We start from the raw sequence: 26,153 nt of genomic DNA, 5'->3' as shown, positions 1-26,153 counted from the left end.
ATAAAATCAGTTTTTCAATACAAGTACGATGGTGGAATGAACTACCCACCCCAGTTAGGACAGCCGAATCCCGTCTAATCCCGACTCACTACTTCAACCATTTATCTAAATAAAAAAAATCGAACCCTAACTAACCTTACTGTCATGCACTTGTCCTAATAAACTAACCTACACTGTAGCACTCAACACTTTACTCTATTATTACTAGATCTGGTATGTCATAAATGTCTAGATGTACACTTTATGAACATTGTTACTGAGACTAAAGTTAAGTTTACTCTATTATTACTAGATCTGGTATGTCTAGATGTAACATTACTGTCTATGTACACATGTCTAGATGTACACTTTATGAACATTGTTACTGAGACGAAAGTTAAGTTTACTCTATTATTACTACTTCAACCATTATCTAAATAAAAAAAATCTAACCCTAACTAACCTTACTGTCATGCACTTGTCCTAATAAACTAACCTACACTGTAGCACTCAACACTTTATGAACATTGTTACTGAGACGAAAGTTAAGTTTACTCTATTATTACTAGATCTGGTATGTCTAGATGTAACACTGTATGGGTACAAGTTTACTCTATTATTACATGTCTAGATGTAACATTACTGTCTATGTATAATGTACCTATGTAAACGAGACGAACCCCGCCCTCCCGCCCCCCCCCCATCCGCAACTACTTGTCCAGACCACTTATACTTGTCCAGACCGCCTCCAACCCGTCCAGCCTGGCTCTGCGGCTCTGCAGACACCCCCTATTGGCCCTATTGCGCAGAAGGGACAGCATGGGACGTGGAAGGGGGCCAGAAGATGGCGGTATTGTGAAGTTACGATCGTGTCAAACTAGAGGAAGTGGCGGTAATGCACCCTGAAGGATGTGCCAACTGCCAATAAATCAAACGAAGAAGAAGAAGAAGAAGAAGAAGAAGAAGAAGTGGCGATCGGACATCCGCCTGTTGTTGTGTTTTGGTTCCAACATGTCGGACATGTCCGACTCCAGCTACGCTAACGCTAGAATCATTCACCATGCGACGAGTGTGCTGTGTAACAACAAAGGCTCCATGGTGCTCCTGCAGCTGCACATGAATGTGTTCCAGCGCTTCGACATCACGGAGGACGAGTTGTGGTTCATCGTGAAGAAGTGCCCCCGCTTCGTGATCGTGAAGAACGCGGAGGAGTGGACGGGCGAGTGGGGCGCTAACTGTACCGTTGTCGCGAAAACATCGCTGCGACTGTGCAAGATGTATAGAAAACAGGACTGCTCGCATTGCCAGGAGCTGCACCTTTGTAAATATTTTGTTTATGGAAATTGCAGACATGGGAAAGGCAGGTGAGTGTCTTTGTTGTTTAGCTGGCCTCCATCACTTTTGCTGCTAACCCGAGTTAGCTTCTCTGGGAGTGACCACCGCCAGCAGCCCTGACCACGCCCCCGTGTTGAGTCTGACTGGTGCAATTAATAACCTGCAACATACAACAGTGCTTCTGTATTTTTTTTGGTTATGCACCTGATCTAGTGATGAATGAATGAGAACTTTATTTAACAGATTGCAGAATGGGTACAATACAGTACGGCTCAATATACACACAATTGTTAAGGGGATGCAGACCAGAGAAAGACGTTTGTCTTGTTTACACCAGGGTCCCCCATTTTCAATTCATAGTGACATCTATGACATACACAACATACATGACATCATGACATTTATGGCATAGGGACATACATGACATACAGGTATATAGTACTGTTACATTTGTGACATATATGATATGCAAATATACAGTACTGTTACCCATATATCCTGACAGAGATTATATACATATGGTGGGGATGAGAATATAATATACACATATGATGGGGAGGAGACTGTACATTAGGAGGGGGTGGGTGGGTGGGAGAGAAATATACATACGGTGGGGAGAGAATACATACGGTGGGGAGGAGACTGTCTATTAGGGGAGGGGGGGGGGGGGGCATTGGACATTTACTGTGGCCAGTTTCGAATTGCAGCCTCCTGTAGGTGCTCTTTAAGATCGGTTTTGAATGTGTAATAGACTGCGTGTTGACAGTTTGAGTCTCTCACCCCCTCCTCGTAGGAAACCGTGCAAGTTCTCCCATGATATACGTTCAGAGCACAACTACCCCATCCTGAGAGAGTGCACCCTGCATGAGCTGAGTGAAGACGACCTGTTTCTACTGCTCCTGCAGAACGATCCCACCTTGCTGCCGGAGGTAATGCACCTATGTGCCCAAAGATGTGATTGGCTCACCTATGGCGGGACACACATCTGTATCCCTTGCACTTCCAAGCTGGCCAAATACTGTCGTTTTCCTTTGTTCTTTGCGAAAAATATTATTATTTTATTTTTTTATCACATGCTTGTTTTGCTATCCACTGTGACCTCCATTTAAATGTGGGACATTTTTTTTGCATTGCAGGTGCTTCTGGTGGTTTGTGTGGCGCTCTGGCGTTGTTGTCAGTGCTCTTAACTCTTTCAATGCCATGCCTGGTTTTCCGTTTTACCGCTTGAATGCCACCATCGGCGCCAATGTTAACGTTAATATCGCCTAATCTATGTTTTAAATTATGGCTATGTGTCTAATCTGCCCATCGCATTATCAAATACTATTTTCCAGTCAGTGCTGTGAAGGCAGATTCTTTTTTTATCGCGTCGTTTCCATTTCAGAGCAGTTAGAAAAGCCCCCGTTTTGATATAAAAAACAGCTCATTCTGGAGCATTCTATGAAAATCGTCTTTTAGTGGAATATTCCACAACGTTGATATTCGTCGGCCTTTTTATGAATCGTTTTCAAATAAACGCTAGATGATCAATATTATACGTGCACGCACGCACATTACGGCCGCGCACTGATAATCGCCCCGTTGATTTCCTCTCGGACTTTTACAATGAAACCGAAAGAAGACATTTCACAAAACAGCTTATAACTTCATCAAACTTACTCCGATTATCCTACCACTGATAACACAGAGTCCTTACCTGACATCAGATGGTATCCAACTGGTATATTCCAATTCCTGATCACCATTCGAAAAAATCGATAAGTGTATGGATCCAACGCGACACAGTAGATCTCTATGATCCGCGGGGATCTGAGGCTCCAGAATGAACTGTGGTAACCCCGGCTGGATCAGTGAACTGGAAAATGTGGAGTACCGGATTTTTTTCCCCATTCATTTTCATTGAGTCCATTCCAAAATCACTTATGTCATCTGGGAGACGACAGGGGGCGCTTTTTTCCACAGTGATCGTCGGCGGCCCTCGGCTATACTCGGGTAGGCTCGGGTGATGCAATAATTTTTCAGATCGCAAAAAAAAATCCGAGAAATCTCGTGAGTGGCTAGCAACCACCTATAAAAAAACACGAGAAATCTCGTGAGTGGCACTGAAAGAGTTAAGTTGTGCTCTCTGTTTAGTAAAGCGTTGGAGAAATGTTTCCACCGCAGCTCACTGTCGTTTCGACTTTTCTCTGGAGAAGAACAAAAGACCAGAGTAGCCTTTTTCGTATTCCTGGGATTTTGCAGAGGGGGAGAGCGAGAGAGAGAGCTAGAGAGGGGGAATCGCCTGTAGACGTAGCGGTACCGGTGAAACGAGAATCCAGCTATCTGATTTGGATGATACTTCCTCGAATGAGAGCAGTTTCACTGGCCACAATCAAAAAGGAGTACTACACGGTAATGTCAACGCAGGAGATGTAAGTTGATTTTTTTAAGGTCAGGCTGCTGTTAAAGTCAAAACACACACAAAAAACAAGTCAAGTCAAATAGTTCCAACACCAGAAAATATAATGCCCAGAACTGGGTGAAGAAAAACTGGAACGAAGAAATGCCCCTGAAGGACCTGACCCCGTTTTGTAAAAAAAAAAAAAAAAACAACAACAACAAAAGAAAATGTAAAAACAAAAAGTGCCCTGTTGATGTGCGTTTGACCTGAGAGGGAAGTGTCCATTTCCGGAGAGGTAAAGTACGGTAGTGTGTGAGAGGTTTGGATTATTGACTTGTGATTGTCCCAAGAGACTCTGGATCTGGTTTGGAAAGTGTGAGTGAAACACGTTGCGGCAGCGAATCGACGGTGTTCCTCGTGTGCTCCCTCCCTCCTCCTCTACAGGTGTGTTCTGACTACAACAAGGGCACAGGGCCGGACGGCGCCTGCACCTTCATGGACAACTGCACCAAGTTGCACGTGTGCATGCACTTTTTGAAGGGCAGATGTGAGTTCGGCCTCAAGTGCAAGCGGCAGCACGTCGTCCGCATGCTGGAGGAGCGGGGCCTCGGTGGAGACGTCGTCCGCGACCTGCCCTTCATCTACCAGAACATCCACTACCTCGCTAAGACCACGCCCTATGTCCCCAGAGGTAAGTGTGTGTCATCTACCAGAACATCCACCACCTCACTGCACCCACGCCCTACGTCCCCAGAGGTAAGTGTGTGTTAGAGTTTATTGTAATTTTTAGGGATGTCCGATATTATCGGCCTACCGATATTATCGGCCGATATCTGCATTAAAATGTGATATCGGAAAATATCGGTATCGGTTTAAAAAAAACTGTTTTCTTTTTTATTTTATTTTTTACATTTCTATAACCTTTATTTACCCAGGCAAGCAAGTAAGAACAAATTCAGATTTTATTTATTGTCAAAAGTATGCATAATGTTGTGTTAATTCCACAACAAGAGATATGTAATGTTAATTACCTGAAATTATAAAAATTTTGGGGGGGGGGGGGGAAACCCTGCATATATATCGGTTGATATCGGTATTGGAAATTAAGAGTTGGACAATATCGGTATATCGGTATCCGTAAAAAAGCCAATATCGAGCATCCCTAGTAAATTTTTTATTTTTATTTTTTCTTGTATGCATGTACATAACCTTGTTTTTGTTGCAGCTTCCCCCCCCCCCCTTTGTTCAAAAGGCCTTTGCTTTTTGGTCGGCTGTTTTTGTATATAATAATTTGTTCGTACTTGCTTGCCTGGGTAAATAAAGGTTAAATAAAAATAAAATGGAGCCTGACCGATAAATCTGTTGCCATGATACTACTGGCTTATTACTGACATTATGTATCTCAATGTTAATGATTCCCCCACAGGTAATCCCGTCTGTTGGTTAGCCATATTTTATGTAGCTGTAGTAGCAGGCTCATGTTGAGCTGGCATGAAGATATGTTATACATCACCCGCAAAGGGGATAAATATTGCTCCAAAATCAAGTTACATTTGGAAAATGGGCATGGCCCTTCACTGAGATATCCGAATGAAAATGGGCTCATTGGAACCACACAAGTCTCCTCTTTGCAGCCATGGGCAATTTATGCTAGTTGTATGCAGATTTAGGCCCAAACCATGCAGGTTTTTTTTGCATGCAGTACAAATAGGCTGTCCTGCAAAAGGATGTGTCAGAATATTGTCCGATACATCGATATTGGACTTTTTATGAATACAATTTTATATATATATATATGTTTCTGTATGTCAGAGTGGACAGAGTGTGCCCCAGTCCACATGAGGGATGAGATCTGCCTGTACTTCCTCAGCATGATCTGTCGCTTCAAGGGTGAGCTCGCCGACCTTCTAGCCGATTTGGCTTTATTTTTTTTGCACGTTGCCTTGGGTGAGATTGTGTCAACAATAGGGGTGTAACGATGCATCGATTAATCGAAATGCATCGATTCTAATGTGACGATTCAACTGCATCGATTTGAATATGTTAGAATCGATTATAATCTAAATTAATCGGGGGGGAATTTTTTTTTTTTTTTTGTGTATTGTTTTTATTGACCTATGGTCCATTCATGCTGAGTGAATCAGTTCCCCCAGCCACATTTGTGTATTCAAATTTGTTTGGGGAATTAACTGATAGAAAATGTATCGAATCGAATCGTGGTCAAATGAAGAGATTTCATGATGCATTGACTCGTTGCCTCAATAATCGTAATCGAAATTAATCGTTGTGAGGTCGCATCGTTACACCCCTAGTCAACAAGTTATTGTCCTGTCTGTCTGTCTGTCTGTCTCTCTAGGCCAATGTAAGCATGTGCACTATACCCTCCCCTACAAGTGGGAGGTGTTCGACGGGAGCTGCTGGAGGGACCTGAGGCACATGGAGGAGATCGAGCGGGCCTTCTGCGATCCCCGCAAGACGCAAAGGTCAGGGGTCGGCTCTTTCCGAACGCCGATGGGCGTTGTAGCGCTCTCGCCGGGAGCTAGGCACAGAGCTTAAAGGAACACGCCAACATTTTGGCAAATTAGCTTATGTCTTCTCCAGAGAGAGACAAGAAGATAGACACCAGTTTCCTCTCATGTGCGTTCAGTAGAAAGCTATCTGGCTGCATGTTAGCCTAGCTTAGCACAATGAATGGAACCGGACAGTGATGGGTAGCCTTTGTTAGTTGGACAATGCCTAGGCTACCCATCACTGTCTGTTTCCATTCATTGTGCTAAGCTAGGCTAACGTGCAGCCAGATGGCTTTCTACTGAACGCGCAGAGAGGACACTGGTCTCTATATTCTTGTCTCTCTCTGGAAAAGACTATAAGCTAGCTAATTTCCCAAAATGTTGGCGTGTTCTCTTAAACGCTTTGTTGGTTGTTCTGTTCACAGCACAGGAGCGCGGCCCATAGACTTCCTGACCATGACACGGGTGTTGGACCCCATCCGCCGCCTCTCCACGGTTTCCTCGGCTACGATTAAGTCCGGCAACATCATACTGACAACCGAGTGGCTGTGGTACTACAAGGGCGACCACGAAAACTGGATCGAGTACGGACGGCCTGTGAGTCCCGTTAGGCCGCAGTTGTCTCGTAATTTTATTTTGGGATCACTTTTTAGAAGTTAAAAGGAGAATTCCACTGTGTCTTCCTTACACAAACTCGTTTTACACATTCGCTAATCGCTCGACAAAACAACATGTGCTTCAGAATTACAATTTAGTCATTTTAGCTGACTCTTTTATCCAAAGTGACTTACAGATTGTGAACAACAAGTCACCAGGAGGGGTACATGTCTGGCAGCTAAGTGGCGTTGTTTGTAAAATAATATCGAGCTTGAGTGTTGCACTCTTGAGTGCATAGTAGTATAGACATATTAGCAAGATAGGTAGTAGTATAAGAATAGCATTGTATTAGGGTACATAATGTTAAAGGTTAGAGGGTTATTTTATAAAAAATGTATCTGATATTATTTCAGATATTGTTTGAGGAGGTGTGTTTTCAGTCGACAGTGGAACATTGGTTGTATTTCAGCTGTACGTCAACACGGGTGTAGTGACACCTGTCTGCCAGGGTGAGGCAGGCTATTTATTGTCAATGTACTCTGCAGTTGGGGAAACCTTTTTGTCGCTATTATCACAGCCAGTTGGCTCTACTCACATTTTGCTATATTCACTTCGCTAGCATAATTATCGTTTCACTGTTGGGAAGAAAACTCTGGTGTCTCCTTCAGCCCTGTATGATGATGAGAGATAAAGGGCGCTGTTTCCCCACATAAAAAAAAAAAACCTGAATCCTATGTTATTCAGACATAACATGGACCGACGTGTCGCCTCCTCCCCCAGAAACTCTGCCGTATGAGCAGACGTCTAGTGAACTGCCGACACTTATTTCCTCCACTATGTTTTCAACTTTCCTCGACTTGGGCCCTATTGAAATGAATTGAGGAAATGGTGTCTACAGTTCACTAGAGACACGGAACACATTGGTAAGTTTCATGTCCGGTTAAGCTAAGCTATACCTTCTGAAAGGTCTACCTTTTTAAAAGGGCTGTCCAGGGCACTTATGGCTGTCCCTCAGCGACACGCTCCGCTCATCCTGTCACAGTTAGCGTTATTAGGCCGACCAACATCCTATACAAGCGAAACAATTGATTAGGAGGAATAGATCGATCCACGTTTCAGCACCACAGTGAAGGACAGCTCCACCTTATGATGTACCTTTGTCCTTCAGGGACCTCTCTAGGAAACGCTCTCTTAGAAGCAAGCTCCTTTTTGAAAAGGTATACCTTAGAAACCTGTGTAGAACATTTAAGGTCCACCGAAATGGGGAAATAGTATAGTAACTTTTTGTGTAAACTGTTATATAAGAACATGTATGTGTTGGGTGCATTGATGCATGTATGAGTGATTGTGTTTGTGTAGATTTTTGGTGTTTATTATAACATCGGGGGTATTTGTTAGGGGCAAGATTTGAGAAGGCCGGAAGGTATTATGTAATATAGTCAACTCACTTCATAAAGGCAATTGAGTCGTGTAGACACCCAAGTCTTGATAAACTTGTGCACCAATACCTCCTCGTGCTTGCTACCTTGACTAATTAGATTAGATTAAAATGTATTGTCATTATACAGCACAAGTACAGTACAACAAAAATAAGTTATATATCGTATGGCTATCGCGTCCCGCTCTAGCCTTATGAGATATCCCTTATCTCCTAGTACCTAATGTACTCCAATACGAACAACTTAATGCACCCCACCTGATCGGGCCCCGCCCCTATGGAGGCGTAGCCTATATAACCATAGCTATGGTCACCAACACACTCTTCCTCTATTTTCGTTCCATCATAACGGCTGCGTGCACCGTATGTAACTAGTGGGATGAAAAGATCAGAGAAGATTCATAATGTTGGAAGCTTACCGGAGGTTGCTGGCCCCTGGCATCTTCGAAGCATGTTTTCAGCGACACGACGGGCCTATGTTGATGTTCCTCGTCTGATGGCAGCAGACCAAGGTTCAGCTGTGCAAGATTGGCTGTCGGGCCAGCTTGTACCCAGGTAGGCCCTGTGTCTTCAGGCATGGGTATTAGTGTTAGTAATGCTGGTTTGTTTTGTTACACAACCATGTTGTGTGTTGGCACCGGGGGCAGGATGGTTTGGTGAACGTTTCACTGCAGTGAACGGTTTCCAAATGGTCTTGGGCGTGCTGTTAAACATCTAATGCTATGCTACATGCTATCGCTAATGCTACATGCTACCACTACTGCTACATGCTACGCTGTTCTAATATCTCCGCCGTGAGATGTTGTCACTTCTCCCTCCTCTTACCCGGTTCATCAATGAAGGTCAGTCGGTAGCTGTTGTGGTTTTTTTTGCTGAGTCCTATTTACCTTTTTTACGGGTAAATGGGTTGACAACTGGGTAGGCCGTGGCTAGGTAGCCTAGCCAGATACGTTACCTTTGTGTTCCGGCGGGGTCTGTGGAACGGTGTCCCCATCTGGGGCCGATGCGTGAGCCCTGTGCGAGATTTAAATGCGAGGCCCCCCACCCCCTGAGGCGGCCCTGTGTAGGGGGCTACTGTTTCGTTCTGTCACTCTGCTATGAGAAGGTCTGTCTTTGCTACAGCTTTCTCTCCTCTCAACCATTTATGCTGACTGTCAATCGGTGTCTACTGGGGGAGTAGTGCGGGGGGGGCTTTGTTTACCTTTTTTGGTAAATGGGCTAAGCTAGGGCTGGTGTGCTGTTGTGAATATTTTGAATGAAGGCGGGACTAGTTCGCTCTGGTCCGCCTCCCCTTAATGTTGTGTATATGGGTTTGCTCATTCTACAGTATTTTGCGGGTTAGTTCTTTTATTCATTTAACCCAGGGGTCTCAAACTCAATTTACCTGGGGGCCGCTGGAGGTAGAGTCTGGGTGAGGCTGGGCCGCATCAAATATTCCACAAAAAAAGGGTTTCAAGTATTCAAAAAAAAAGTACAACTGATCCAATCTTCTCAATCTTTAGCAATAACATTTCAGAACATGAACAGTTCTTCAGAACATTAACGGTTCTTCAGGCTTCTCAGTGGTGTCAGTGGACTCATCCACAGCTATGGAAATGCACTGTGCATTTTTTTTTATTCTATCACAAAGCTGCTTATAAAAAAAATAGGTAAAAACCATATTATGCGTTTTCATCAATAAATAAATGCCCCAAATTTTTTAATAGATTGGGGGCCCACAAATTGATTCTTTAGTGGGGCCCAGAATCTCCAGCTACGCCCCTGGCTGGGACTTTTTCCGTCCATTCACCTTTGAATTGCAGTCGACTTTTCTTTTACTGACCATCTTTGAAAATGCCATATTTTTCTGCTGGTTGCCTGCTGGCGAAAATAGGCTAATAGCTACATTTATCTCAGAGATAAAACTGGGAGTGAGTTTACTGTATATGCGCTTTCAACTCTGCTCCGATTTGAACTGAAAGAGAAAGACGACAGCAGTCCGTGAAGACCCGCCCTACTCCCCTACTCTGCCTCTGATTCGCAGACTGTGGCTGAGGGGGAAAAACGCTGACGGGACGCGTATGTGATTGGACCAGACCCGTACACCCAGACAGACATATGGGGCAGTGCAGGCGGACAGCGCGCAGCACTGCTCGCAGAGGAGAGATAGCGAGGATGCATTTGCTTCCACTTTACTTGATATCATATCACTCCAGAATCACGTTTCAACCAAGTCACTAACATAACGTTGCTGTCATGAGCCTGCGCTATGGTAGCCTACAAGTGATCAAATAAATAAAACTTCCAACTCTCGCGCAACGACTCGGCAAACAGTAGTGCACGGGCCGCATTAACACTACACTTTGATGTCCAGTAGGGGGCCGCAAAATATCATCCCGCGGGCCGCAATTGGCCCGCGGGCCGCGAGTTTGAGACCCCTGATTTAACCCTTTCATGGTGCACACCACAGTGGAGGTTGCTGTTTGCAACCACCACTGGTGCTCCGTGTTAACATCAGTTCTTTGTTTTTGACATATTGAAACAGTGCCCCGCCCGGCGGACGCCATGGGTGGGTCGGCCTGGTGAGTGGCTGGTGGGCTGCTAAAGCCTGTACCGCCACGGTATGGAATTGGCAGCGATTAGAACTGTGTTCGTATTTTGCTGTTTTTTTCTATTAAAAAAAATTGTGTCTGGTGGCGGGGCCTTGAGGGCCAGCCGACGTCGACACATCGCGCGAGGTTGTTGACGTTATTAGCTTTGACCCAGCCGCAAGCTATAACCGTTCAGGGTTCCCCTCTCCGCAGGGGATTTTGGTCTTCTGCTGGAGCGTGGGCGGTATTGTCCTAGGCCCCACACCGCCTCACACCGCACAGCCAGAAGAAGAGAGAGCACGGCCTCGTCAGCGGCGATGACGAGGCCCTCGACAGGCGGCCATGTTTTCCCCCGCCGGAGGTATCCTGGGCGTTGATTCGACAGGTGTTCACAAGGCCGACAGCCTTGGCGGCCGAGGGATCGGCCATGTAGGATGGGTTCGGCTTGAACAAACAAGCCGTCACCATCCTGCCACGAGCAGCCCGCTCTCCGATCATTCCCTTCCCCAACACCAGCGGAAAAAGTGGGCTCTGATTGTTTCCTTTGGCTGCGGGCCACGTGCCTTCGTTGAAGCGCGGGCGGCCCCACTTTCGCTTCTCATGGGGACAGGGGCTGACACCCAGTTGATGGCTGAGCCTGGGTCTGTCCGTGAGAATGTTGTGCTGTCAAGCGGCTCCCACACCATAAGCTGTGTTGGTTGAGCCTGGTGTTACGTCTGTCAACTTAAGTGTTGTCAGCAGGGGGGCTCGAAACCTTTTGAGGCACACAGTGCGGGCTTCCCCGGCCTCGCCTTCGCCAGGCCAGGTATCATGTTGGTGCCTCCCACTCCTGAAATATTGGCAGTGGTCTCGCAGGCACGTGTGATTTGGGGTGGTAGTAATATCACTGCAGGGCTACGGTGTGTAGGAACTTGGGATGCTCGATATTGGCTTTTTTACCGATACCGATATTCCGATATTGTCCAACTCTTAATTTCGATACCGATATCAACCGATACCGATATATGCAGGGTTTCCCCCCAAAAAAACTGAATAATTTCAGGTAACTAATAATTTCACTGGATGCATTCAAAAGGCTTTCTAAATGTAAGCATTATCTGTGCAAAATATGATAATTAAAAAAGTAAAAATTAACATTACATATCTCTTGTTGTTGAATTAAACCAACATGCATACTTTTGACAATAAATAAAATAAGAATTGGTTCTTACTTGCTTGCCTGGGTAAATAAAGGTTAAATAAATGTATATTAAAAAAAAAAAAAAAAAAAAAAAAATTTACCGATACCGATATTTTCCGATATCACATTTTACTGCCGATAATATCGGTCGGCCGATAATATCGGACATCCCTAGTAGGAACCCATGGGGTCCTTACACCTTGCATGTCCGCCTGCAGAACAACTCCTCAGCATGTTCTGGAGGGGTGTTCAGTGGGGGGGCTTTTTTCACCTAGGAAGCCCCCCGTATCAAACCGGCCCTTGGGTGCGATTGCCTCGTGGGTGGTGTCAGAGCAGGGTTAGAAATTAACATTTTTTTTCAAGGGCTTTTTTTGCCCCCCTTAATTGCTTTTCGGGGGCTTTTTTTTTGTATTTCGGGGGCACAATATTTGTATAATGAAAATTAACATAAAGATTATAAAACATTGTTGACACTTTTTTTTACAGTCTTCATCCCTATGTTTGATAACGTAATGTTAATGTCTCCATATATAGGGCTCTACGCTAACCTTTTTCCCAAGGAGCACATGTGCTCCTAAATAAAATGTTAATAAATAAAATCTAAATACAAATTTAGGAGCACACAGAAATTTAGGAGCACAGTGACAATTGTTCAAGTAACACACACACGATGTGTGACATCATGGCTTGGTTTCATGTTTTGAGGTACGTACCTTCAATTATCTGTAAATAATACATACATACTCTATCTAAATAGATTAAATATTATTGTCCCTGAGGGCAAGTTGTGTTGTTTTCTTGATACATCTACAAATAGCAGACGAATAACCGGTTGCCTCTGGATCAATGAATGTCTAATATTGAATAATATTATTAGATATTTTATTTTTAACATCCCTAATTCCAACAGTCAAGAGGCTTGTTTCAAATTGATGAAAAACCCCACACACGCAACGTTTCTGAGTATAGGCTCTGGCCAGATCGATCAATGAAATACGTTGCGCGCTCAGCGCTGTGGAATGAAGGAAATGCGCATCGGGATCGGATTTGGATGTTATTCTTTGTAGTTGTGTTACAAATGGAACGGTCTTTCCCCGCCGAACACAAGTTACTTAACGTTACACGGGTCGCGCTATGCAGATGCTTAGCTTGCTAACGTTAAGATAGCAGTGTAATGCTTGATGAGAGCAGAGCGCTCTCTCTGTGTTCGCACCTCTCAAGTGCCTGGAAGCATCTCCCTGTAACACGCAGCGGGCCCCGCCTCCCTCCTCCTTGGAACAAACATTCCACCCAAAAACTGAATTTCAGTCCAGTTTCAATCTGAACTATTAACAGCGGAGCTGTTTTGTAATCTTCACAATCACTCGTCTGTCTCGCACTGCAAGTAAATGATTTTTCCGGTGTGCACACACACATATTATTAGGGGCAAATACGCACTGTAGAGCATATATATAATTATATATATAATTAGTAAACTGTCGGGGGCTTTTTTTGCCCCGCTTAACTGATTATCAAGGGCATTTGGTCAATTTTCGAGGGCATTTTGCCCCAAGCCCCCGTTAATTTCGAACCCTGTGTCAGAGTCAGATGTCCCGACACGGAACGCGCTGCTTGCACGGTTCCAGGGTTGGCTACGCACAGCGGGGGGACCGGGCCAACTATCTACAGTTCCTGGCGGACCTGCGCCACATGGCGGCGGGTGCGTTGGGAGTGTCATCACATATGACTACGGCAGTAACATATGTCGAGGTGGATGGAGAGAACGCTGAGGCGGGGACTTGTGTTTACACAAGTTTCAAGTTTCAAGTTTCTTTAATAGTTGTCATACAGAAGTACAGAATACTTTTGTACAAAATGCTTCTTACTGTTGCGCTCCAGAGACTGTGCATGACAAGATAAGTATGAAATAAAAACATAGTAAAAATTAGAAGAAAAAAAAGAGGTCACAGTGTTCAGTTTAGACATATGTACAATGTTCGTAGACGTAGTTACCATACAATATACAATACTGTGCAGTGTACTAATATACAATACTATATAGTGCAAGGCATAAATGGACGAGGTGCAGTTTAGGTACAATTCACAGTAGGTGTACGAGTTGTAGTGCAAATCCTTTATCAATAAATATAAAGTGTAAGTGTGTTTGTGTGATCTAAGTGTGGAGAGTGGGTGCTGCAGTGTGTTGTTTGTTTGAGTGAGTGTGTGTGTGCGTGTGGGTGTGTGTGCTGTGTGCATTTGATGGTTGTTGCATAGTGATTATTGTTCGTTTTAGCGATTATTGTTCGTTTAGCAGCCTGATGGCCTGGGGATAGAAGCTCCTTCTGAGTCTTTCTGTGCTCGCCATAAGACTCCGGTATCGCTTGCCTGACGGCAGCAGTTCAAAGAGGCAGTTGTTCGGGTGGCTCGAGTCCTTAATAATTCTCTTAGCCTTCCCCTTGCACCGCTTGTTGTAAATGTTCTGGAGGGTGGGAAGCCCCCCTCTAATTGTGCGTTCGGCTGAACGTGTCACTCTTTGTAGTCTGCTACGGTCTTGTGCAGTGCTATTCCCAAACCAGGAGGTGATGTTGCCGGTCAGGATGCTCTCTATTGTACATGAGTAGAAGTTCCTAAGGATCTTCTGGCTGACTTGGAACTTCCTTAGGCGCCTGAGGAAGTAGAGGCGTTGTCGTGCCTTCTTCACAACACTGTCAATGTGTGTGGTCCATGACAAGTCCTCGGATATGTGGGCTCCGAGGTACTTGAAACTGTTCACTCTCTCAACTGGTGCCCCGTCGATGCTGAGGGGGCTGTAGTCCTTGACCCCCGACCTCCTGAAGTCCACAATCATCTCTTTTGTTTTGCTGACGTTCAGGGAGAGGCAGTTCTCCTGACACCACTGTGACAGGTTCTCTACCTCTTCCAGGTAGGCCCTTTCGTCGTTGGCAGAGATCAGGCCCACCACTACTGTGTCATCAGCAAATTTGATGATGGTGTTGTTGTTCCGCTGTGCCCCCACCCCTTTTCACGTTTGGTACAGACCCTATTGTCAGGGTCTCCAGCAGTGACAGCTCTGGTCAACGAGATCCAATCTCTGTGGACGAAGCAAGCCATCGTCATGGCGTTCTCCTCCCGGTGTTCTCTGCCTGAGAAATCGGGAGGTGGGGGTGTCAGTCCCAGGCTGGACCTGTCCCACGGGAAGGTTCAGCATTTTTTGGATCGTCTCCTGCCTGTTGAACACTGTCAGGTGGGGGTCTGGTTCTCCTCCATAGACCTGTAGGATGCGTATGCGCATCTCCGATCTTCCATCCTAGGGCTTACCTACGCTTCCTTTGCAGGGTTAGCATATGAGTACCAGAGGCTGCCGTTCGGTTTTCTCTGACTCCCCGCATCTTCACCAAGTGCGTGGAGGCCGCACTGGGGCCTCTGCGTCGTCAGGGGTTACGGAGTGTTCTGCCCTGACAACGTTCTGGTCCTTCGCGGTCAAGGTGGATCGTCAGGTCTCGTACCAGGCAGGTCTCTACCAGCCTGGGGTTGCTGTAGACTGGATGTAGAGTACTCCTCTTCCCAGTCAACGGTTGGAGGGCTATGGGCATCCCTCTCAGAGCGTGTTGTCAACACGCTCGGGAGGTTCCGTCCTAGGACGGTTACGGCGCTGTCTCACGTCGCGTTTTCACCGACGCCCGGTCTGCGCTACGTTCAATGTGATGGTGTTGAAAGCGGTCCTTCTGTTCCACAAATGGTGTTGATCAGGACGGACGATACGACGTCAGTGTCGTGTATCGACAGACAGGGAGGAGTACGCTCCCCCTGTCTGCACCAGGCGGCTGGCTATGGGCGTCCTCCACCTGTGCGGCCTGAGGGCTCCCCACATCCCCGGCAGGGAGAATGTGGGTGCAGGTGTACTGTCGCGGGGCGGTCCTCATCCTGACGGGTGGGGATTACATCTGGACATAGCCAGGCAGGTCTGGGACCGATGCCGTGCCGCCAGGGATTCTTCCCCATACATCTGTTAGGTCAGTTGTTGGGACGGGTACGTTGAGGGGCGCAGGTTCTTGATCCTGATGGTGTTACCATCCGGAATGCGCATGCTCCCTCCACTGTCGCGCTTACGCAGGCAGATGACGTATGTTCCAAGTGTGGTGTAAGGCGGGGGGCCGGGACTCAGTCTCCTGCCCCCTGGATGCTGTCCTTAGTTACCTCCAGTCTCTCCTTGATAGACTGTCGGCTTCGACGGTGAGGGTATATGCAGCAGCTATATCCTCCTATCATGAGGGGTTTGAGGGGATGTCTTGTTCAGCCACCCTCTTGTGAAGCGTTTCCTGCTTGGCGCTCGACGCGTTAAGCCGGTGCAACGCTCCTGGGCTCCGACTTGGGATCTTCAACTGGTCCTCGGTCGGTTGTCCTTGGCCCCGTTTGAGGCCAAGGACGCGTGGGTGTGCTTTGTGCTCTCTCGGTACGCCCAGAGTGCCTGTCTTTCGTTCCGATTGCGGTGCCACTCTGCGGCCTAATCCTGCCTTCGTGCCTGTAAATATCCGGAGTTCTTCCGCTCCAGGGATATTGTGGTTCAGGCGTTTCATCCGCCTCCTCACGGTGGTGAGTTAGATGCGGGCCTTCACCTGTCATGTCCGGTCCGTGCTTTGGGAATTGCCTCAGCCGTACTCAGGACCTCGGGGTCACCGTTCAGCTTTTTGTCTGTCACGGTGGTTCTCATGCCGGTAAGGCACTATCGAACAGCGCCTGTCCCATTGGTTGTGCAAGGGCATTGCCCTCTGCTACACGTTGGCTGGGCAGGATCCCCCTGGGGGCGTCAGGGCGCACTCCACTCGTGGGGTGGCTGCCTCTGCCGCTCTCCTGGGTGGGGCCTCGGTGGAGGACATCTGTGCTGCAGCTTCATGGTCCTCCCCGGGCCCCTTTGTAAGGTTTTACCTCATGGACGTGACCGGGGGTTCTGTCTCCCAGGCGGTTCTGGGGTCTGTGGCCTTCCTGCTTCCCGTCCTTTGGTAGGGTAGCAGGAGTGTGTGGGTATGGGCCACAGTGTGTTGAGTCACATGTGGTTCCGCCTGTGCGGTGTGTTCAAGGGGTTCTAGTTCCCTCTTGTTCGCATTCAGGTGGAGTTGACTGCGCCCCCCCTTCATTAGGAATGATGGGGTGACAGGGCTCCCCGCACCCCTTGATGTGGGCTTACGGGTCCTCAGGGGGTACATCTGTCGGGTCTCGCGTCCGCTCTAACCCATATCTCATAAGGCTAGAGCGGGACGCGATAGCCATACGATATATAACGATAGGTTATGTATATAACCTAGTTATATTAGTATTGGCTGAGCGTCCCGCTCTACGCGGCCCTGAGTTCCCTTTTGAGGGATCTTTTGCTGGAACGAGATTTGGCGAGGAAGAGTGTGTTGGTGACCATAGCTATGGTTATATAGGCTACGCCTCCATAGGGGCGGGGCCCGATCAGGTGGGGTGCATTAAGTTGTTCGTATTGGAGTATATTAGGTACTAGGAGATAAGGGATATCTCATAAGGCTAGAGCGGGACGCTCAGCCAATACTAATATAACTAGGTTATATACATAACCTATCGTTTGGCATTCAACCAGAGTGCAATTCAACCAGAGTGCAAATATAACCGTAAAGTGTAACGGCAATATACAATGTACAGGTGATTAAACCGGGTACAAAATATACAAATTAGTACTACTGAGTGTAGTACTAATCAGATGTACTGTATGTACAGAGTTGTAGTATAATATGTACTGTGATACAGGTATAAAGACAGTATGGTTGTAGTCATACTGGCCAGCAGTGTAACTAGTAAGAGTAGGATATGTACAGTTATAGATATAGTATCTATAGATATGTAAAAGGACTACGTCCAGGTATGTACAGACGGACGTGGATACATATATGCGGTGAGAATAAATATATATATGGTATATACAGCATTTGTACATGCTATCATACAGAGCTATGGGTTATATGCAGGTCTACAAGTAAGTATATAGTGGGGATATATGCAGTTGCATTCAGACAAATATGGATATATATATATATATATATATATATATATATATATATATATATATGCAGTAAATGTAAATATGCGGTATATACAGCACTGTTGTAATTTGGCCATATTTACAAAGACTTAAGTTTTAGTTTTGTTCGTTTTAGAAATGCACAATATAATTTCATTTTTTTTTTTTTTTTTCAATTAAGAATTTTTTTTTTTACCAGTTTTTTTTGTTTTTGTTTATAATAACCTTGGTCCAAGACTAATGGACCCTTTCTTTTTTTTAAACTTTGACCAGACAGCTGGTTCTTTTTAGCGTTTATCGCTTTTTCTGGTCAAGCATGACCGACAGAAACAGGTTGAATGGGATATAGATGGGGAAGACACTCTGAGAAAATACGGCGAGTCCGGGAGTCGAACTCGTGTACCCCAGATCCGTGACGCGCACGGTTGTCCCCGACGCCGAAATAGCGCCGAGATACGCGGTGAGCTACTGGAGCTCCCCTACTAATGGACCCTTTCACCCTCCTCCTCTTCTGCGGTCAGGACGACAAGCTGTGCAAGACGTCCCTGACGTCGCAGGACCTGGAGGAGGCGTACATGGCCGACAGGACCGCGGAGGTGACCGTGGTGAAAGGGCGCCGCGAGTACCATCTCAGCTTCCACGGTAACTCCTGATCCGTCTCCCATCGCCGTCCACCTGTGGCCACGGAGAGACGCACTCTACTACGCCTCTCTCTCTTCTGATCTTCCTCCCAGTTGACTTGATTTCATCTCACCTCATTTTGATATTTTATTTTGTTTTATCGTACTACTACTTAGTATTAGACGATAAAACTAAATAAAATTAAAAAAAAATTGGTAAGATGAAATAGTCAATCGTTTACAGAAAGTGTCTTGTGTATGTGCATGTTAACTCATTCAGTGCCAGCTATTAGATGGGGCCCGTTGTAGCAATGCCACGCTTTAAAAGATAGGAGTGCGTCACCTTGTTTGTAGAGCTATAACTATATTCTATATTATAGCTATGGATACAATACTATGGCCCATTTGACATCAACTATCTATTGTTCAGTATGTGAAAAAGAATACATTTTTTCATCCATACGTTCCCGTGTTATAATACCGTGGTGAATATAAGTATGGTTTTAGAGTGGTCTGGGATCATTCCCGAAAGGCTGAGTTATAGCCTCATACGTGAATCCTACTATAAGCGTTGCCGTTTCTTGCCTGGACACGCTACTATTCCCAAATCAAATGTTTATAATAGGTATTATGTTTCATCATGAATGCATGTCATTTGAGACTCCTCAGAGTCTCAAATGACATCATGAGATCATCTGACGAGGGAAAATGTTCTGTGCTGGTGCTATTGGACTTAACTGCAGCTTTTGATACAGTCGACCACTGTATTTTGATCGAAAGGCTGAGGCAGTGGGCTGGCATCACTGGGAGTGCGCTGGACTGGTTCTCCTCCTGTTTTTCTGTGTCTACTGGCACTTTCACATCCGAAACTGCTCCATTGTCCTGTGGCGTGCCCCAGGGTTCTGTGCTGGCTCCTACTCTGTTTGCACTTTACATGCTCCCCCTGGGAGTAATCATTAGTCAATTCAAAGAGGTCTCTTATCATTTCTACGCTGACGATATCCAATTATATGTCTCTTTCAAGCCTGAACAAACTGACAAATTATCTGCCCTCTTTGACTGCCTGACTGCTGTCAAGGATTGGATGGCAAACAACTTCCTTCAGTTAAACGCAGAAAAAACTGAGGTTCTTATTATAGGCTCAGAAAAAGTCACCTCAGAAGTTGCCACATGCATGAGGACCCTCTCAACAAATCTGATGCCCAAGCTCAGAAACCTTGGTGTGATCTTTGACCAGCAGATGCGCTTTGATCACCACATTAGATCTCTGACACGTACCTGTTTTTTCCATCTACGAAATATTGCCAAACTCCGATCTGTTGTGTCCCAGGTAGAGCTGGAAATGATTATTCATGCTTTTGTTTCATTCCGCCACTTGCCTCGATGCATCCATTTTGGGCCGGCTACAAATGGTCCAAAACGCAGCCGCTAGGCTGCTGACTAGGTCCAGAAAATATTGCCACATCACTCCCATCTTAGTTTCCCTTCACTTAGGGCTGGGCGATATGGCCTAAATATGATATCACGATATTTTCTGACCTTTCGGCGATACACGATACGCATCACGATGTTTTTCTTTTTTTCCCCAAACAATTCATTATGAGGCTTACCAAGACAGTATTTGAGTTTGCAAGCTAACATTAAAGACAAAATAAAATACCCATGCATTTAGCATTTTTATATTATATATTAGATTTAGATTATTGGATTATTAGATTATATATTGCATATATTTAGCAATGAGATATTATATAATTTAGATATGAAATATGATGAATCGAAAATGGGGGACCCTGATGTAAACAAGACGAAAGTCTTTCGCTGGTCTGCATCCCCTTAACAATTGTATGTATTGAGCTGTACTGTACCCATTCTGCAATATGTTAATAAAGTTTTAAATCAATCAATCAATCAATCAATAGGATTTTAGCATTTTTATGAAACTACTGTATATTTGTATGTCTCTAAATGTTTTGATGAATTGAAAATGGAGGACCCTTATGTAAAAAAGCCGAAAGTCTTTTTCTGGTCTTCATCCTCCAGTCAGTCCACTGTTGTTGTATTGAGCTGTACTGTATTGTACCCATTCTGCAATCGTTAATAACGTTCATTCGTTCAATCATTCAGCCGGCAATAATAATAATTTTGATTGACAGTCGAGTCTGCCAATTACGTCACACCGCTTGTACCCGCCCTGCTGTTCTTAGCACCAATCGGCAGCGCTATTCTTTTTTTACTTCCTGAATGCCCTCCTTGATTTTAACGAGAGCTCAGCTCAACGACAACAACAACAGCTCACCGCAGCCGACGAGTGATTACTAGCGCACCGCAGCATGACAACGAGGCATAATGATTTTACTGCAACAAATGTTATAATAAAAGCCTTTCCATACATCTGTCTGATTGAAAACTTTATTAACAGACCGCAGAATGGGCACGCACAACTCGGCACGGACTGAGATATGAACAGTAACGCTTGCTATCTATGTCGTCATTGGACGTTGCTATGTTTGGGTAAATACGCTGATGTGTAACTATATAACGTGTAACTATATAATGTTGATGCCACAAAACGAATGCCTTTGTTAATCATACGTACTAACTTTGATGCAGTAGTGTGTGTGTGGGAGCGGCGTTGTTCAAAAGTTTGAACGGGGTGGACCAGATTGACGCGACACAATCCTCTTGGGCAAAACATCACGATATCCACGATACGTTAAAAAAGTGTATCGTTAATGAACTGTACCCGATATTTATATAATATCGTCATATCGCCCAGCCCTACCTTCACTGGCTCCCCATCAAATTCAGAATTCACTTTAAGGTTCTGGTCAGGCACCTGCCTACATCTGCGACCTACTGCGTCCATACACCACGAACAGATCGCTCAGGTCGTCTGATCAGGGCTTGCTGGCTGTCCCCCTGTCTAGATTGAAGAAAAAAGGGGACAGAGCATTCGAAAAAGCAGCTAAAGACTGTTTAATGTGGTCAAGAGGCATGGTTTCTATCTTGAGCCTGAACTGGTGTGGTTTCTTTTTATTCACATGGAAAGAGCAGCAGTAACATACTTGTTCTTCTCTCACTGAGAGACATTGGGGGAGAGAACGAAGTGGGAGTATACCTTTGCTTTTATACTCGCCACAAGGTGGAGTACCTGGGTGGCTCTGCCTAGAGCTGCTATCTTTTGCATTGTATTGATGTTTTTACTATGTGAAGCACTTTGTGACCCTGGTCTGTGAAAGGTGCTATATAAATAAACTTTACTTACTTACTTACTTACTTACTTACTTACTTACTTACTTACTTACTTACATGCAGGGGGGGGGGGGGGGGGGGGGTCGTTTCTGATTATTTGTTTGCCAGTAACGGCATTCGTATTGAACACTAAACTTTTATCAGCTCCATCGTTATAAAAGCATTGCACGATCGAGCCAGAATTCACGTCAGATTAGGCCTGCCACGATAACACATTTTGCTGGGCGATTAATTGCCCCCGAAAATATCGCGATAAGCGATATTATTGCGACCGGTTAGAGAATTTTTTTTGAGAAATTTATTTCCCAAAACTTTTATTTTGAAGCCCACCGCTCCGTCTTTTCCGGTTTTAGACTTTTATTTTGAAGCCCACCGACCGGACCGGAAGTATTGTTGTGATTATCCTAAGCAGAACATATGAGCCGACAACTTGTCTCGTCCGGTTGTTTTTGAGCTAATAACAAATGTTGAGATTGTTGGTGAACAACTAACTTTAGGTAGTTTTAACGTTAGCTACTAACGTTAGATGCAGCTACTACAGGCAATCAACGATGAGGAGGAAGCGTCAAAGCAGTATATAATAGAATAGCTGTGGTGCGTAAGCACTGCAGCACGACTCGAAACTACCGGAGTGTTATAATAAATTAATTCATGTTTAACTTGTCCCCGTGTCCAGTCCTTTGACTAGCCCCACCCGTTCATTGTAAACAATGATGCATGTAATTGTATTAACGTTATTCTGTGTTGTACTTGTAGCTATGCTATACGTTGTATTTCGTTTGTTAGGTATTTAGCTAATGTTGTTAGCATGGAATGAGAATCAAAGCTCTATCTTTCATCTTTATTTAGCAGTCCAGTTTCTCCGGGCAGTAGCGAGTAACTACTTGGGTCTAAAAATAGCTAACGTTACACTACAAATAATGCTACTTGGTTAAAAGGAGCAACACTATTGAGAAATGTAGTTAAGCTGTGGCGTTGCCCCACGGAGCTCCCGTGCTGTACTCTAGTAACGTCAGCGGCCCGCCTCCCAACACGGACAGTGACTGACAAGCGGCACTGGTTCCGCCTCATTAAAACAAACGCGCAAATAGCAATTAATCGCGCCCGTCAAAATCATTGCATTCATTTTAATTATCGCAGCAATTAATCGATTTATTGCTTATCGCGGCAGGCCTACGTCAGATAGTCCTTACCTGTGATCGGGAGTATTCCAAAAATAATATTCCAATTGTTTGATCACCATCTGGTCCATCCGATGTCCATTTGGTCCACGACATAACCCACCACAACATATGGATCGGGAGCATTTGACGCGCTTCAATGCAACTGGGAGAACCGCTCAACTGGCCCGACCCAGAAAACTGCGCCCGGAGACATTTGACCGCTGCACAGGCCAAGATATAAGGTTTCAAAGGGTGCTCGATACCGCCGTCTAGATGGATGCGGCCGGTATTGCACTTTGGCGATCTCAGACTCATGGGAACACCAAGGTCCCTGGATGAATAATGAATAAAAAATATTGAATAAAAGAATAAACGACCAAAACCTGAGATATCTCACGTTCTGGCGTCCAACGCATGGCGAGTTAACTCCACTTATCTCGGGTTTGGCAATTAAAGAGTTAAGGTGCAGGGTGCGTGTGTGTCCAATAATAATAAGTAGTAGTAGTACGATAAAATAAAAGTACTAATAATAAGTACTACTTATTGTTATTGGACACACACTGCACCCTGCACTGCACATGCATTGCACTATACGCAAGACACTTTCTGTAAACGATTGATTTATCTTACCTCATTTTATATTTAATTTGATTTTACTACTACTACTTATTGTTACCATTCTTGTATTCATTGTTGTTTCTTAATTGTGCACCGTTGAGTCTGAGCTCTAAACGCACAAATGTCATTACCTGCAATGTCCCCTGTATTGTTGTGTATTTGACAATAAAGAACTTGAACTTGATCTCATCCCCTTTCTCTCTCTCTCTCTCTCTCTCCCTCTCTCTCTCACACTCTCTCCCTCTCCCCCTCCCCCTCTCTCTCTCTCTCTCTCTCTCTACTACAGATATGTATCAGCGGAACACTAAACACAACACTAAGAAGAGGGTTCGTCGACGACCTCACTTTATCTCCACCTCGGAGGTGGAGAAGAAGTTAAAACAAAAAAAAAGCAAAAAGTTTTTTTAAGCCTAACTATGATGTAGGGACTATAGCTGGATGGATGCTTTGTGTAGGTGTTGTTTGTGTTCGTGACCAAATAAATCTACAAAGAATGTTTGTCATTGTATTGTCTCTTGATTTGAAATGTGCAATCTGTACACATCTGACAAAAAATTTACACATATTCATATGCAGAGCAGTTTATATTATGTTTTTATTAAAAAAAAATGTATTCATTCATTCATTTTTAAAAGCAAATATATTTGTTAACAGAATTCGGCTATAGGGCGACAATAATGTGGTCAAGAGGCATGGTTTCTATCTTGAGCCTGAACTGGTGTGGTTTCTTTTTATTCACATGGAAAGAGCAGCAGTAACATACTTGTTCTTCTCTCACTGAGAGACATTGGGGGAGAGAACGAAGTGGGAGTATACCTTTGTGTAGCAGGGTGGATTATCCCTGCTTCGTGGGAACTGTGGTGCACGGTCACTAGGTAGCGAGACACAGTAGAACTCTGGCTAGCTGCACCTCGGTCTTTGGGGTCAGGAGCGTCAACTGGAGGCTGGCAGTGGGGGTGTATGAGGCCCAGGATTTACAAACCTAGTCCGGTACTCTGGTCTTCCTCCCTCTCTCATGGGCAGTCAGCAGTACTCCCCAACACGCCCTCACTCTCCCCAATTGTCCCCTTAGCAGCCCCCCACACCTAATGACCGAATGGTAAATAAATAACTTGGTTCCCCCCGCAAGCAGTACCCTCCCTCATTAACACCAGAAACCTTACAGTGGAAAAGGGAAGGTTGAATAGGAAGGGGTTAATAATAGATATATTACCCGCATCAAAGGGTTAGGATTAGGCTCAATAAAAGACACCGTGCTCCCATTCAGTCTGAGTATTATTATATCATTGGCCTAGTTACACCATAGCTACGTCTGGTGATTATTGCACCATGGTTATTGTTACACAATAATTACAGTCTGATCATTAGATGATTACGCTCTAGGCACCAAGTGCTCTCGTTGTACCCAGACTAAGTGCGGCCCACGTCTGGGCTAGACACAATATCAATACCTTCCCTAAGGGTTTACATATACTGCTCTACTCCGTAATATGGGGAAAGAAGGGAGGACATAGGGGAGGAATAACAGGGTTCACTGAATGGGAAAATATTATTACACCAACACGGTATCACACTCAAAAGAAATAATCAGAAAACAAAAGAGTCGGCCCACAAAATACCAGTAAAGTCCTATCTTAATGCCGGCATGTATTGTTTGGGGTACCCCTATGGAATGGTAGTAGCAACGTTACTTTCGCCCGCAGGCTGCACCACACTGTATACTGTATAATAACTCGGGAGCATCAATGCCCATTTGTACTCATCCGAAATGGCCGCCTCGCCACGCCACTGTTGTCCGGAAAACAAGATGGCGTCGAACGCTCTCGGTGAGGATGTTAGCAGGCGGAGCTGGCAGAGAGGCAGCGCCGGCTGAGAGCGTGTGCTGAGCGATGACGACCCCTGCTGGACGGGACGAACTCCCATAGGCTGCAGGCAGCCGGGTGCAGGTCTGATTGAAGGCAGCCGGAGCAGACTGATTGCAGGCAGCCGGGTGCAGATCTGGTTGAAGTCAGCCGGAGCAGCCCGGTTGTTGGCCCACGCTCGTCTCGGGGCTCGCACTCTATACCGCACACAGTAACTACTATAACTCGATTGTTAAGGACTTTGATACTTGGTTAGCCGCACGTTACTTATACCGCACACAGTAACTATTATAACCCGATTGTTAGTGCCTGGCTCTGCACTAATTGTTCACACACTATCGCTGGTACTGCTAGGATATCGTGTCCACTAGCAAGTACTTCCTATCACCCGTTGCTATCTCACGGGGCCCTCTGGCATAACTTCTGCAACAGGGCTCTCCAGAGCCCCCGTCCGTTGCGACTGTTCGTGTTCAAGTTCACTGCCGAAGAGGTTCTCTTTCCATCTTCCGCTCCCATATATCACGTTCCATCTCTCTCCAACACTCTCTGTCAGACACCGCCCCCTGCTGGTCCCGCCTACTAGTCACACAGGGACGGATGTTGATTATGGTCCAGCGATACTGTGTGTC

At 45.3% G+C, this 26,153-nt stretch overlaps 1 protein-coding gene across 1 annotated transcript; it reads left to right on the top strand.

The window, feature by feature from the left end:
- Positions 1-896: 896 nt before the first annotated feature.
- LOC311241438 (protein mono-ADP-ribosyltransferase PARP12-like) lies at positions 897-24,141 on the top strand. The gene is made up of 8 exons (XM_084330267.1): positions 897-1,343; positions 2,108-2,243; positions 4,139-4,385; positions 5,507-5,584; positions 6,051-6,177; positions 6,630-6,801; positions 18,528-18,648; positions 23,949-24,141. The coding sequence occupies exons 1-8, from the start codon at positions 991-993 to the stop codon at positions 24,068-24,070; spliced, it is 1,356 nt and encodes a 451-aa protein (XP_084186393.1). The 5' UTR covers positions 897-990; the 3' UTR covers positions 24,071-24,141.
- The last annotated feature ends 2,012 nt before the right edge of the window (positions 24,142-26,153 follow it).

This window comes from Notolepis coatsorum (assembly GCF_963971535.1).
Source record: "Notolepis coatsorum genome assembly, chromosome: 15".
In the NCBI taxonomy this organism is placed as follows: domain Eukaryota; kingdom Metazoa; phylum Chordata; class Actinopteri; order Aulopiformes; family Paralepididae; genus Notolepis; species Notolepis coatsorum.
This window is presented reverse-complemented; position numbering and strand designations above follow the sequence as displayed.

Bases quoted from the DNA above. Each gene is read 5' to 3' on its own strand.
- LOC311241438 (XM_084330267.1), top strand. From the start codon at position 991: ATGTCGGACATGTCCGACTCCAGCTACGCTAACGCTAGAATCATTCAC. The intron at 2,244-4,138 runs GTAATGCACCTA...CCTCCTCTACAG, and splicing joins ATCCCACCTTGCTGCCGGAG to GTGTGTTCTGACTACAACAA. The intron at 18,649-23,948 runs GTAACTCCTGAT...TCTCTACTACAG, and splicing joins GTACCATCTCAGCTTCCACG to ATATGTATCAGCGGAACACT.